This window comes from Calliopsis andreniformis, chromosome 3 (genome assembly GCF_051401765.1).
Source record: "Calliopsis andreniformis isolate RMS-2024a chromosome 3, iyCalAndr_principal, whole genome shotgun sequence".
Lineage (NCBI taxonomy): Eukaryota > Metazoa > Arthropoda > Insecta > Hymenoptera > Andrenidae > Calliopsis > Calliopsis andreniformis.
In genome coordinates, this window is record NC_135064.1 from 5987525 (window position 1) to 6001067 (window position 13543).

Here is a 13543-nt window from a genome sequence, read left to right on the forward strand (position 1 = left end):
CAACTGCATTGTCTTTACTGTAACTGTATATTTTTTTAATATAAAAAAAATACACTGTTCCATTGCTAAAAAACTATACAATTGCATCAGTACACTGCTTGGTAAAAAAGTATGGTTATGCAAAGGTAGAATTCACTAAATAAAGCAATATACATCCGTCTAGATTAATTTTCTCTGCTTTTACGTAGAAGAACTATAGCCCGATTGAACTTTTAGAATCACTCTGTATACCCTATGCTTGCTCTTTTCTTTCTTTTTTTTTAAATATAAGCTGAATAGTTTTAGTTTTTGATGTTAAAATTAACGAAGCTTACCCGGTCGATGAAAGGAAGTATTCTTTGTTCACACAGTTTCTCAAGCAGTCGGGTATGCGACCAACGATAGCTCTTCGTATTTCACTGGCTGCCATCTCACGAAGCTCGGTGCAACTTGCATCACTGTAGAATGCTGCGTGTGGCGTGCACAGCAGATTGGGTGCATCTTTCAAAGGACCTGTTGTACAAACATAAATCCATTCAATTACTATCGTTTCACTATTCATGAAACAAATTGATTTTCCTTAAGCACTGTTTATACAACAAGCAAATTCAATTATAATATACCGGCTGCACTACGCAATTGGTTCGCTTTCCTGGTTATAATTAGAAAGAAAATATTACAAAGAAAAGATAAATGATTGAAAAAGAAATACCTTCATAAGAGCATATTTTTCCATAACAGTGCACATGCATTATACACTTACATATATTTTTATAATTACATAGAGCAATAGAGCATAGCATAGAATTTTATTACATACAGCAAATTCTATCAGTCTGCGTGAAAAAAATAATGCGCAAAAAAATTACATTTACGATTACATTAAAATAATACTTTTATTTCAAATAGCAAGAAAATTTGATGTATGAAAGAAAAATATATATTTCCATTAAAAAAACTTGTACAACTTCACGATAGATATGAATTGTTGCACTCGAGGGAAAAATATGTTTTTCAACCATTCACCTTTTTCCTCTTACACTGTTTTTAAATTGCAATCAAAAAATGGATATGATTTGTTTCAGTTGCATGATTCACCCTATAGACAAGCGTTGTTGTATACAAAATGATTTGTTAATGAGCTCATAAATATCAAATGAGACACTTAATGAATCATTAAGAAAATGCAATGAAGTTGTCATTTCTAAATATAAAATTAATATGAATTATATTTTATAAAATTAACATGAGTTGCAATACCTTCTGAAATTTATTAATTTCTCCATAGCATGAATGAAATCAATTTTTTATTCTGACATTCATTAGGTAAGATTAGTAAATTGATAATCTCTTTATGATTGATGACGAAAAATTTAAATACAGAACTGAATCGTTAGATTAATCAAGGTTAATATAATTTAATCGAAAACAATTAATGTGATATTACACGTGTTATATCTTTTGATCATATCATAAGTTTTTAAATTAATATTTAATTTCCACTCTTTTTAAAAAACCATGCTACACTACTGCTAAATGCATATGCCTGATATATTACCTAGTAGCAAAGTAGGACCAGGACGATGAAAGGAAATGTTAGTTAAGATGAGAGGGGTTAGGTGTGGACAGATAAAACTCACACTGTAAAGACTAACCCTGAAAGACGTTGTATGGCTCATTTTCATGTACATCAAGCGCTGCTGCGCGAATTCTGCCCTGTTTTAGTGCTGCGGCTAGTGCATCGTCATCTACCAGACCACCTCTTGCTGTATTGACTAAAAAGGCGCCAGGTCTCATCTATAAGATGCAATTAAAATGTAGAAAGTTACATCACTTTACATCATTTATTCTTGAAAAATTTAAATATTAATTTGCAAATAACTAAATCTGAAATTATAAATTGTACAAAAATCTGTATTTATTTTTGAAATACCTGTTTAATAGTGAATTCATTAATTAAATGATGGTTGTGCTCATTCAAGGTACAATGCAAGGATACGCAATCTGACTGGAATAGCAAATCCTGTAATAAATTGTAATACAAAAATTAGATGTGTTCGTAATTGGAATAAAATTGTTTTTCAAAAATATTTGAATTAAAAATGCAATAAATATCGAACCTGTAATGTATAGACCCTGTTAAGACCAAGAGACTTTTCAATTCCATCTGGTAGGTAAGGATCATAAAAGATGACAGTGAAGCCGAAAGCTTTAGCACGCAGTGCAACTGCCGAACCAATCCTACCTAATCCAACTATTCCAAGTGTGTCACCCCGTATCCTTGCACATCCTGTTGCAGCTTCCCTGACCTGAACAAGCACATAAAATATCAAAATTATTTAGCATTACACAATAGAATAAAGTAAATCAAAATAACAAATTATATTCACATCTGAGAATTCTTACCTGTTCTGGTCCTGTGAATTTTTTTCCTTCACGTACCATGTTTGCCAACCAATACGTACGTCGATATAAATTTAGAATGAGGCAGAGAGTGGTGTCAGCTACTTCTTCGACGCCATAACCAGGCACATTGCACACAGCGATGCCAAGTTCTCCTGCTGCTTTGACATCTATGTTGTCTACTCCAGAGCCAATTCTTACGATGATCCGTAAAGTTTTGAATTTTTCGAGATCTTCTTTTGTCAAAATTATGGTATGCCACATTAATGCACCTACTGCTTCATTTAGTACCTATAAGAAAGATAAACTAGCAAATTCCTTTACCAAAATTTGTGAACAAATCATACTCTCCTTTATATTAACAGCTCTTTTAAATTTCATTCCCTACTGCATTCCTTTAATAATATATAAAATAAATTATAACTTAAAAAGTATACCTTTTCATGAATTTCAGATGTGGACTGCGCATCGCAAAAGGCCACAGTTGCAACATCTTTAAGGATAGGCATTTCAATGGAACAGTCTCGGCCATCTAACAAAGCCACTAACGGTCGTGTCTGAATGGGTCCATTCGCAATAGGACCCCTCAGGTTCTCCATTCGAGGGCGTTTGGGCATCATCTTCCGTTTGTCCATCGGTCAAACAGCCCCCCCAATTTTTCTATTTTTCACTTGTACTCTCAATGTCACTAAAAATATTTGTTTTCTTCCAAGGAAGTCCTATAGTCCACTGACAAGGAAGCCTCTTCGTATGTCTTGAAATACAATGCTGCACTATTACGCTTTGTCACACAAATTGCTTCTGTAACACTGATTCCTGGTCGGTTTTTGGGCAAGGACCGCCGAACCTCCAACACATCACGACTTGTTGAACACCGTCTCCTGAAAACATTAAACAACATGTCTGTTATTAAATAATTCATTCGAATTTTCTCATCTAATTAAATGATATAATAATAAAATATTTATATTACAAATATATTTTATATATTTATTTATTATAAATCTATATATATTTTATATAAAAGCCACTGCTGTAATGATCAATTAAATGCATTTTTTAATTGAGGTAAACAGAACTATGTTATACACATAATATTTTGTACCATTTCACGAATAACGAAAGCAATAAACAAATAAAATCTTTAGCAAACTATGAAAAAGCTAAAAAGTTACTCGATATTCCCACTATTGTTAACATTTTCTATATAGAAAATACAATATGTACAAAAATACGGACTTCGATCAACAAACATACATTTCGACGCCTTCATGAATTTCTTCATGGGAGAGAAATCCACACAATACGCATGGTTACGAATACTTCATGAACGAAAGCATTGTGTCGTACACTCAAGAATTGAACGAGACTCGTGAAGCAATGAAATTCGATCGAAGAAAAAAACTCAATATTACTTTGCACGAAGAACAGCGGAACACTCTACAGCGTGTACAAAACTGAGCATTTTAGGTTACCTTGAAACGCGCCGGCTTAACCTGCGCACTGCGTCGTGTTGAGCACGGTGAAAGAAACGTTGGGAAATTGTAAGAAAACCCAAGAATACGACGTCCGTGTCTTTTTGAACGAGAATGCATACAAACTTTCTGCACTTCCGTTACTAAACAGAGGGAAAAAGAATCGCACAGAATACACCGTACGTTGAGAACAGAATTACTAGCTGGGGCAAATGTTTTCAGAACAGTTAATGGAGTAGCTGGCGTTGGTTAGTGGGTCGACATTTTCAGCCCATTTTCGGCAGCAATTGCAAACCAATCATAGTGCATCCGTTCGCTTAATATCCCGATTAACCGCTAAATAACCCATTGATATGCGCTTTCAGCATCTTCGTCTGCCAAAATGCATCTACCACGCAGGTGACTGTACGAAAACAGAAAATATGCTAGATCGGAGTCGATTTAGTGACCGGTGCTTTTATATGGCGGAACGGAAAAATGCTGAACCAGCGAAGTTCCATAAGAAAGTAGAGAAACTGACACGTGGCGCCCTCGTCAGACGCTGTCACCACGCAATGCTTAACCAAAAAGGTATAAAAAAAAAACTCAATCAAACTTGTAAGAAAATGTACGCCTCGATATGGTGTTCCTTTCGACATACATGTATTGCACTATAACACTATTCATAATTTAGCCCAAAACTTTTATTTATCAAAATTCATTCTAGAAAGCTGTCTCATAAAGGATCAGATCCTGCACACTCTAATAAACAAATTTTGGTCTATCATACCATCCTATGTACAAAATCTACTTTGATTACCTAACGTATCAATCGCATTCGAAATTTGGTCGAACGAGGACTGATAATCTAAATCTCCTCGAACATTTATCTGTACTTGCAATGCAAATCGAAATCTGCTCAAAAACGAGTGCTCGCCGAGATTTCGTTAATGGCAGTCTAGCCCACCGAAGCGGGAACATTCCATGTGATTGGGTTAATACGAGATAAATGATACGCATTAAGATTCGTTCGCGCACGACCGTGACGAGAAAGACGGGCAGACGGAGAAAGAGGAATGCCTGATCCGGCGGTCAATACACACAAGTAATCGGAAACAGAGCCCGCGGAGAAGGCTACAAAATGAGATCGCTGCTAGCCTCAGCGAAAGCGAGGATGCGATACTAACGCGGAGTGCAAACCCAAGCACTTTGACTTGGGCACATGTTGTGCCAACTCAGCGAAAATGCAAGCTCATATCATCAAAAGGAGGAGAGGCAAGGAGGCGAGATTAAGCCCTTGTTCGACAGCTGGCAGCGTATATCATACGTAATACATGGTTAGTAGTAGAGAACGCGATGCGTCGAGGAAGCGCGCTCAGAAACACTTTCGTAACATTATTTACTGTACGGTGCAGTGTGGTTAAAGTTAATTACAATTAGGGAATACTCTTAACATTACTCTCTACAATTTTCGTATTCTACATCCAGCTGTAACTTTCATTCCATTTGAGTCAGTACTTTGCTATTAACACCTTATAGGCGTTCGACTAATCAATGTATACTGTATGTTGAACGACCATAGGCGTCAGTCAACATGGTAACGAGATAGGGCTGTAGAATTTCTGCACACGATACGTGCAAACATTTTTACTGTTAGAACTGGTGCACTTGATTAATTAGGATATATTTAAACTTCATCTAAAAAATCTGAGAACTCTAGTGTTGTTTTGAGCGTGAAGTGTGTATTAACGTCTCTGACCCCAAGAGCTGGATAGTAATCTTTCTTAGAACGCTGAAGCAGGTTGCTCGAAAGTTATCAAGACGTTTTCGAGCAAGTTAAAAATTCATCGAGCTTTTAGAACAGACGTTTCGACTAAGCGGTTGGATTCAACCCTTTAGCTTAATCTCGGTGTGCAACAGAGTTTTTCGAGTTACAGATACAGTGACGAACGGTAGAAGATGGGAAAGGGAAGGAGAGCAAAGTGAGGGGGTAGAGCGGTGAAGCTGTTGGGTGGGTTGGGGAGCTATGAGGGCGAAGTTATCCAATTATTGTCTAACCTGGGAGCAACTTTACTTGGCGGAGAACCGTTGGTGGGAGGGAAGCTCGTCCTGCTGTCTCCCTCTTTCTCTCTTTCTCTGCTCCCTTCCCTACAATCGAGCCACGATAAAGTAAAGTTTGTTTCAAAACTTGCCGCGCGGAGAGGTGACTAGGTTTTTGTTAGTGACACGTGAAATTCAAACGACTCTCCGTTGCGATAATAATCACAGCAACCTTTTTTCTATACTAGGCGATATAAGGGATTTAAAACTTGCGAAGGCTTTGTGTAAATTAAGTTGGAGGCTCGTCAATAATATGGACATTAAACTTCATCTCGATACTGACGCTGGAGAAAGTGATAACTCTTTTCCTCTGTGCGAATCAAAATTATACTGAAATCAAGATTCCTTATAAACGTGATATATTTAACTTTTACTTTGATAACAAAATTAATTTAACTACTTTTGTAGAATACATAAATCTATTATCGTATTTTCTAAAGTTAAGTAGAAACTTAAGATAAGTTTATTTTAGTAACTTAAGTTCCCATTATTTTTAAATCATAATTAATACAAATTCAAATTCGATTTTGCTTAGAAACATTTTTAACTTTAAGTAAAATTAACACAAATCATTCCTATCGTATTTTCAAAGTTAAATAATGGTGTAGATACAGTCGACTAAAAAATGCTCTGCGCTATAATACCGAACGAATCGCGAATTTGGCCAATCACAAACCAGAAAGAAGTGCTTAGAACCAATCATATGATTGGTGTATGATACCACTCATATCACTCCCATTGTTTCTATCAAAGATTACGAAAATGATACACAACAGAAGACATACAAGAAGCAATAGTAATTAATTAGTTTCATTTTATCTGATCATGTCAAAAACATTACAAATAAGTTGGGGGAGGCAATACGTTCTGGAACAGCAACAATCTACTAAACACGTGCAACAAACAAAATGTTCACGAAAGGGAACAAGAGAGTTCGTTGTAAACTGTAGAAGGAAGAAAGAAGAAGAGGAGAAACTCGTCCAATTATGATGACGAGTATCGGTGTCGGCGTTCGGGCATTCTCATCCTTGGCCACGACGACGGAATGGTCCGGGAAAGGGGTAAGAGAGGGGCTGTTACTCCGTACCTTCCGCCTCCGCGTTCGTCTCCTCTCCAGCGGGCAGCGAGCGAGAGCGAACGGCCATGAGCGTAGGAAGGGAGGAAGAGAGAGAGGAGGAGAGGCGACTACTTAAAGTTGGCGGAAAGTTTGGTTCGGCAGCAAAGTTAACTCAGTTAAGTTCTCCGCTCCTAAAGCGAAACTTCGGTTCTCCGACGCCTGCCTCTGCCTGCCCTCCATCCTCCTCTCCCTTTCTCCCTCTGTGCCTTCCCTTTCCCTTTCTCCCTTCGACTCGCGCGCCCTGTACAGTCCTGACTGTCCTACCCGTTCCGCCAGTGCTTGCAGGAATAAGTAATGTGTTTTGGAATTACCACTTTTTCACGAGCCCTCGACCATGGAAAATCGATCGGCATTGACTTTGCCCGGAATAATGTCGCTCTCGTTTGGCTACGCCTATGCACGCGTCGATCTGTGACCTGACAGCGAGGTGAAACGGTTCGCGGCTGAAACAACCTCTTTGGACTGTACGCGCGAATAGTGGGGGAATGTCTCTACCCCTAAACTGTGAGTGTTTGAAAAACATTTAGCAGACCTTTGGCACCGATTCGTCTCTAGATTCGAGTAGATGTTTCCTGTTATTCTAGAGATGAATTGTACACGTGCAATTCTTTGTATTCTTAAGATATTAGTATCAAATTCTATTACACCGTTGCTGGTCAATCGAAGGTAGAGAGATGAAGGTAAAAATCATGCGTGGAATGGTTAAAAGTAAAAGTGAAATAGTTAGGTGAAACCCGTGAACTTCGACGAAACGCTTCAGGAAGAAGGATGACCCTCCCCACTTCTGCCACTCTCCACCCCCCACTCTCGGCCTGGTAGCGATCGAAATTCCAAGACGGAAGTTCGTGAGATTCCAAGGAAAGCGCGAGTCTGCTTTAACGTTCATCGTTGCCCTTATTTACGCGTACCGTGTATAAGCGAGTAAGCATCGTTTTGTAACAGATACCAGCCAGCACACGACAGAGTACTGTCCCTCCTTTGATGGTACCTCGGAGCAAAAAAAGAAACCGGTTAAGTCGGTACTTACGAGGAGGTTTATCTTTCAGGATTCGCGTGTATGTGGTTCAGAAAGAAGTTACGAGCGTTCTCCCCGCAAAAAGAAACAATCTACTGCATCGACGATCTCCAGCAGAACGATCCAGAAGCCAAAATGGTGTACGAAAATACACCATTTTAGCTGGTCAGAAAACATTCAGGAATCAAAGTACCCCAGCTGTTGCATGACTGATTTCTATCTCTGATTTTATCTTTCCACTGGCTAATGTTATAGTCCTCTACACACTACTTACTTACTTTTCAATATTTTGCATCTTGGCTATTCATAGATGGTTTTACATTCTTAGAGCCTACTACAGAAGAGAAACGAGAGCATAATGATTTTCCATTACTGCCACTGTAAATGAACTTTATAGACGCTCGATCAGCGCAGCATAAATATTCCATTACGCAGAGCTTAACTATTCGAATGCTTTTTTATCCCGTGTTTAAAAAGCAAGTCAGCGAGAGATGAGGAGAAAGAGAAAGTGAAAGAAGGATGCAAAGGGATCTGAACTCGGTGAATTCAGTTGGTGCGTTGGCCTTGAGATTGCACCCGCTTCCACAAACGTCGATGCACATGCAAAGCGCGTTCGCAACACTGCTCGCCCTTCCCTCTTTACGCACTGATCGATATAGGTGTACGCATTAATATCTCGGTGGTGGCTTCGGCACCGTGACACTTGGTCAAATCGGCCTCACGCAGCGTGACTCATCGCGTTATGTAAAGTATTCAACTTCGCCCAGTTAACTCGGAAAACATTTCCCTCTGCGCGTCCCTCCGCATCCTCGATGGCGTTCACCCCGGCAAACTATATTTCGCAAAAGTTACGATCCACTCGAGGCTCGTAATACTTGGAAAAAAATTCTACGTTAAAGATTTAGAACTCCGTAGAAAGTTTTAATTAGTGGCTAGCAAAACGTCGTTGATTTGAGCTTGGAAAAACTATGATAAAAGAACAATGATGGGTAAATTGATGTATTTATAGGCGGTGGAAGTGATATTAACAGTCATATATCAAACAGTATGCGAAATCTGAAATTCTTATTTTAGCTACTGTTAGATGGTAATCGAGACTGATAAGAGTCTAGCTCTACTGACTCTAAAGCACCTATACTGTTATACCTATAGTAATTAATATGAAATTTTATCTGAATTAGGTATTGTTGAAGAAAATGATTTAAATCTGTATGCTTTGTCTTTTTTTCGTTTTTCTTTCTTCCGCTACGAACTGTTTTTGCGTTTAACTTTTGCCACGTGCATTGTAACAATTTTTCTATTTAAATATAATTTCTATAAAAGGTATACTAAAGACTACTTAGAACAAATAATCAGATGGAAAATAAGCGTGCATAATAACCGTTAGTTCGGGTTATCAATTCACTCAATTTCTTCATCTTCGGCTCTTGCACAACTTCGTTATACCAGCAGAGATTATAAGAAATTTATATGACGTCATTGTCAGTTCAAAAAGGACTCGATCGAAAAGCATACACGAAAAGAACAATGGCGAAGCACGCTGAAGACATGTGCCAGTCCATGTCCCCTCTATTTATGGTACAGAACACGATGAATATACCCTTGTTAAGTTTCAAAGTTACATACACTCCGTCGACTTCGCCAACCCCTCCCCTCCTTACGGTTCTCTATATCCTCTTCCGCTCTGAATCAGAATTTTCCACATAAACCGGCAGAGCCAACTTTTCTTATTGTTTCCGCCCCCGTTCTGGGCGTGCTTCATAGAATAAATCACTTCCAAAGAAACAGGAAAAAGAGTCGTTTGAGAAACCTTCAATACGCTACCCACATTATGGCAAAAGTGTTTATACATTGAAAGAGAGGGGGAAGAAACTCTAATCGTTCAAGCCCAAAAGCTTCTTAAATTTGAAGTTTACTTTTGGATCGAGAATATCATCGCTCTAATCCCAGTTAGGATGAAACTCAGCGGGCATAACGTAATTCGAGCATGAATGCGGTCAACATAATTTTCCCATGCGGGGTGCATTCACCGAAGCGAATGTTCCATACACAGGGTGTGAAAAATGTAACGATTTTTATGATCAGACTTCTAGAGTGGCGATTATAATAACGGAGATTTGTTGCAACGAACATTCATTTCAAGTGCAGTTACCTTTAATACAGTATTTCTTTGTCATACGATCACGACTCATTAAAGGTGAGCTTATAATGAAGAATCTGCTTCTGAAGACAATTTCTGTGCTCATAGTTGACTTTTGTTTTCTCAAAGATATGCACGTGCTTGAAAACAAACTTTGTTCTCTTCAAATCAACGAAGGAATAATTACAATGTAGTTAGTTAAGCTAACAACCATGTGCCAGCTTCTGTGTAGTAAACCAACAAGTCAGAGAGAGGAACGTTTCACTCTGAAATTTTAAGAATCCTTTTGTAAAAAACGATTCGTTTAGTTCATTTTCAACTATCCATTTTCTTCTTAAATAGAATTTACAACATTTTCTTCTTATCAACTCGTCGCTATCTCTCTTGTTTCTGGGAATTCTTTTCTCACTTTCTGATAAGATAAAAATAAATTATCAGCGCATAAATCGGCTTCAGGAAAATTATTTTAATATATTTCTGATGATCTATATCCATACTTTCAGTCATGGAAATCGATATTCATTACTTTCTTAGTAAGTTTACTTAAAAGGTACTTAACTAGAGACCTAGTTCCTTAACCATTTATGCTTCGATCTGTAATTTTAAAATACCTTGTACAAGTACGTAAAGAGTTTCAAGAAGACAGGGAGTCGCACAGTGTCAATTACTGAAACGGCACTTGAAATCGGTCGAGCAGGAAGACCAATAAGTTGAAAGGGGAATGATAATCCATTAGTAACGCATAACGAGCTATAACCCATTAGCTGCAATGGTTACAACGGAGAACAAGTTCGTCCGCATATTAGAGATCCAATTTATAACTTACTTCACGCTTACTGACGGCCTCAAGAACGAACGGTTTAAATACGCACATAGAGTTACTCATACTACCAACCGTCTATCTATTACACTGCAACCTCTATTTAAAATGTTTGCAATTTCGTACTGGCATTCTCCTTGGACACAATAAAAAAGAGGTCTCTAGTTTCCATTGTTCAATAACGTTCGCCTCTATAACTCTCTACTCTAAAACACAAGAAAATGAAATTACAAATATTGAGGTGTTTGGAAGATTTCTGTCCATTTCTAAGAAATAAAGGAGCCTTATATTTCTTTATCCAATAAGATACAGTGTGAAAAGCTATCCTTTTAGCATATACATACCAGATGCTTTCATTGACTTTCATTTGTTTTCACGAATTAAAGCCTTGCCTATAGGATATTGGCACAAACTTCCTGGACAACGCAAGCCTAACCAGTAGATTTTATGACTGACGTTCAACGCTAGCGTTTACATCCAACTGTGTAAACCTTGATCGCATCGATCGGTAATTCGCGAAAAAAAATGGGGATACAAAGAGTGGTGGATGATTTTGGATTGAAGCCACTGTCTAGCGAATATGTGTGCATATAGGCGATCTCGGCAGGGTCGCAAGTGTATACAAACGATCCTCGTCCGCGCGCGGCCACTCTGGTGGAAACAGCGATGAGCGAGCAAGCATCTCTGTATACACTTGTTCCTCGTACTCGCTACTTACACACCTACGCGGCTGCTACGTAATACGTACGTAGAGGACAAAAAACTCGCGTCTTCTCTCGGTCTCTATCTATCTCTCTCTCCCCTCTCCTTTCACCTTGTTTCCCTCCCTTTCTTTCTCTCGCTCTCTCTCTCGCTCTCTCCCCCCTGGCCTCGTCCTCAACGGTCGCGTACGGTTCGTTCGTCGGCTCGACCTATGCGCGCGCGGCGTGCACCTATACAGAGTTACAGCATGGGTTAGGACAAGTGCGTAGAGAGTAGCAGAGAGTAGTTTCATGGAGTTTAGTTCCTCGTAGTGGATATGGCATCTTGACTCCTAGTAGTGGAGTGTGGCAAGCAATGGTCGGCTCGATCGATGTCTCGGCAACTTCCCACCCTCGACAGTCTGCCCCTCTCTTCACGACACGTCCTCCCTCCTCCACCCTACTCCAGGTCTCTTCTCATCCCAACCGTCAGACTGCTCCCCGTCTCGCCGAACCACCTCCTGCTGTCCCCATCCTCCGACACATCGAACTAAATCCCGGAGCTGCTTACTGCTTCCAAGTCTGTTTACAATGGCGATGCGCTACCCCTATTATCCTGGGGTCGTACTTCACCGTTCCAGTTATATCGCAGCAGGTGATGAACTTCTTTTTCCATGATCGCGCACACTACTTCGGGAAACACTCTGTTACACTTTTTCATAGTAGCAGTGTCATCTATCTGTTTATCTTAACACGTTGCGTGCGGGAGTTTCGGAGCGAGCAAAATTTTTGAACAAATTTTCTTCGATCGTGTGCTAATGCCTGGAGTGACATCAATTGTTATTTCGAACCCTTAAGGATACTACCATTGTAAAAGTTGACATTTATTACTGGCCCACGTTGACAAAAGGTCTCAACTTCGTACCCCCAACTGTGTCATATTTACGATCGAGTTTACAGTTTTCGGTGGTTCCAGTCTTCTACTCGATGCATGTATCAAGTTCGAATTTACCGTGTTAAACTGTTCGTGAACGAGATTAGAAATAACGAAGCACTTTGGAGACTTCAGATATGCGAGAAGAATACAGATGGATACATATTATCTAGTTTGTCGATAAGACTGAAGGTATTCCACCAGTAACGAGTTTTACCTAATAACGAAGCTTCTTTAACCAAGTAATTAAGTATCGGGTTCGGTTCCATAAAGTGTCTCGACATCTTACCTACCTAAATGTATTTTGTGAATAACTTTTCTTTTTGTACAGTATTCATTTCTGAAATTGTTGGATTAGCCATATCTGTAGGAATCTTGAAATGTTATCAAATGTGTCTATGCTTGTATACATTGGAGAATGGCATGCTGGTGTCAGGACCACATCATTCCAGATAGAGTTCTCAAGTGTAATAAACGGCACTATCCCTTCACGTGTTTCGGACGCATTGTTTCGTGTTATTTACGTAATACATGCGCATTTATCTATTATTATAGTCATCCATGTCCGTTTCCGCAAGACTGGCAGAGACGAATAGCGATATCTATATTTTCATTCCATTGTATAGCGGGCTATTGTGAAAATCGATCAGGCCTGTAACCTGAATAGCATACACCAGTAATTACGCTTTTCCCTATTCTCAAAAAGAAATCAGGATGCACTTTATCATTCCGTGGACTGATTACCTACAAAATGTCATATATAACGATATGCTATGGGATATTAATAAAAAAAATATCATGTTTCACAATAAGGGAGAACTTTTCAACGTATATCGTGCGAAATTAGTGATACAGGATTTCCTCGGTTTTTCTGCTATATTGTTATTTTCACTATAAATTG

The 13543-nt window shown here is 38.9% G+C and overlaps 1 protein-coding gene across 4 annotated transcripts in view; it reads right to left on the reverse strand.

The window, feature by feature from the left end:
• The window catches only part of Ctbp (C-terminal binding protein), a 33867-nt gene that overhangs the window by 4492 nt on the left and 15832 nt on the right, over positions 1-13543 (reverse strand). For 3 of the 4 annotated variants that reach the window (XM_076393154.1, XM_076393152.1, XM_076393155.1), the window contains exons 2-7: positions 2820-3263; positions 2386-2673; positions 2100-2288; positions 1913-2002; positions 1635-1776; positions 315-492 (exon numbers count right to left, since the gene is read on the reverse strand). In XM_076393154.1, the coding sequence (XP_076249269.1) occupies positions 315-492; positions 1635-1776; positions 1913-2002; positions 2100-2288; positions 2386-2673; positions 2820-3017 (1085 nt within the window). In that variant the 5' untranslated portion in view covers positions 3018-3263. Of the gene's footprint in view, positions 1-314; positions 493-1634; positions 1777-1912; positions 2003-2099; positions 2289-2385; positions 2674-2819; positions 3264-3857; positions 4013-13543 lie in introns of those variants that run through there. The other variant, XM_076393153.1, reaches the window with a different exon arrangement.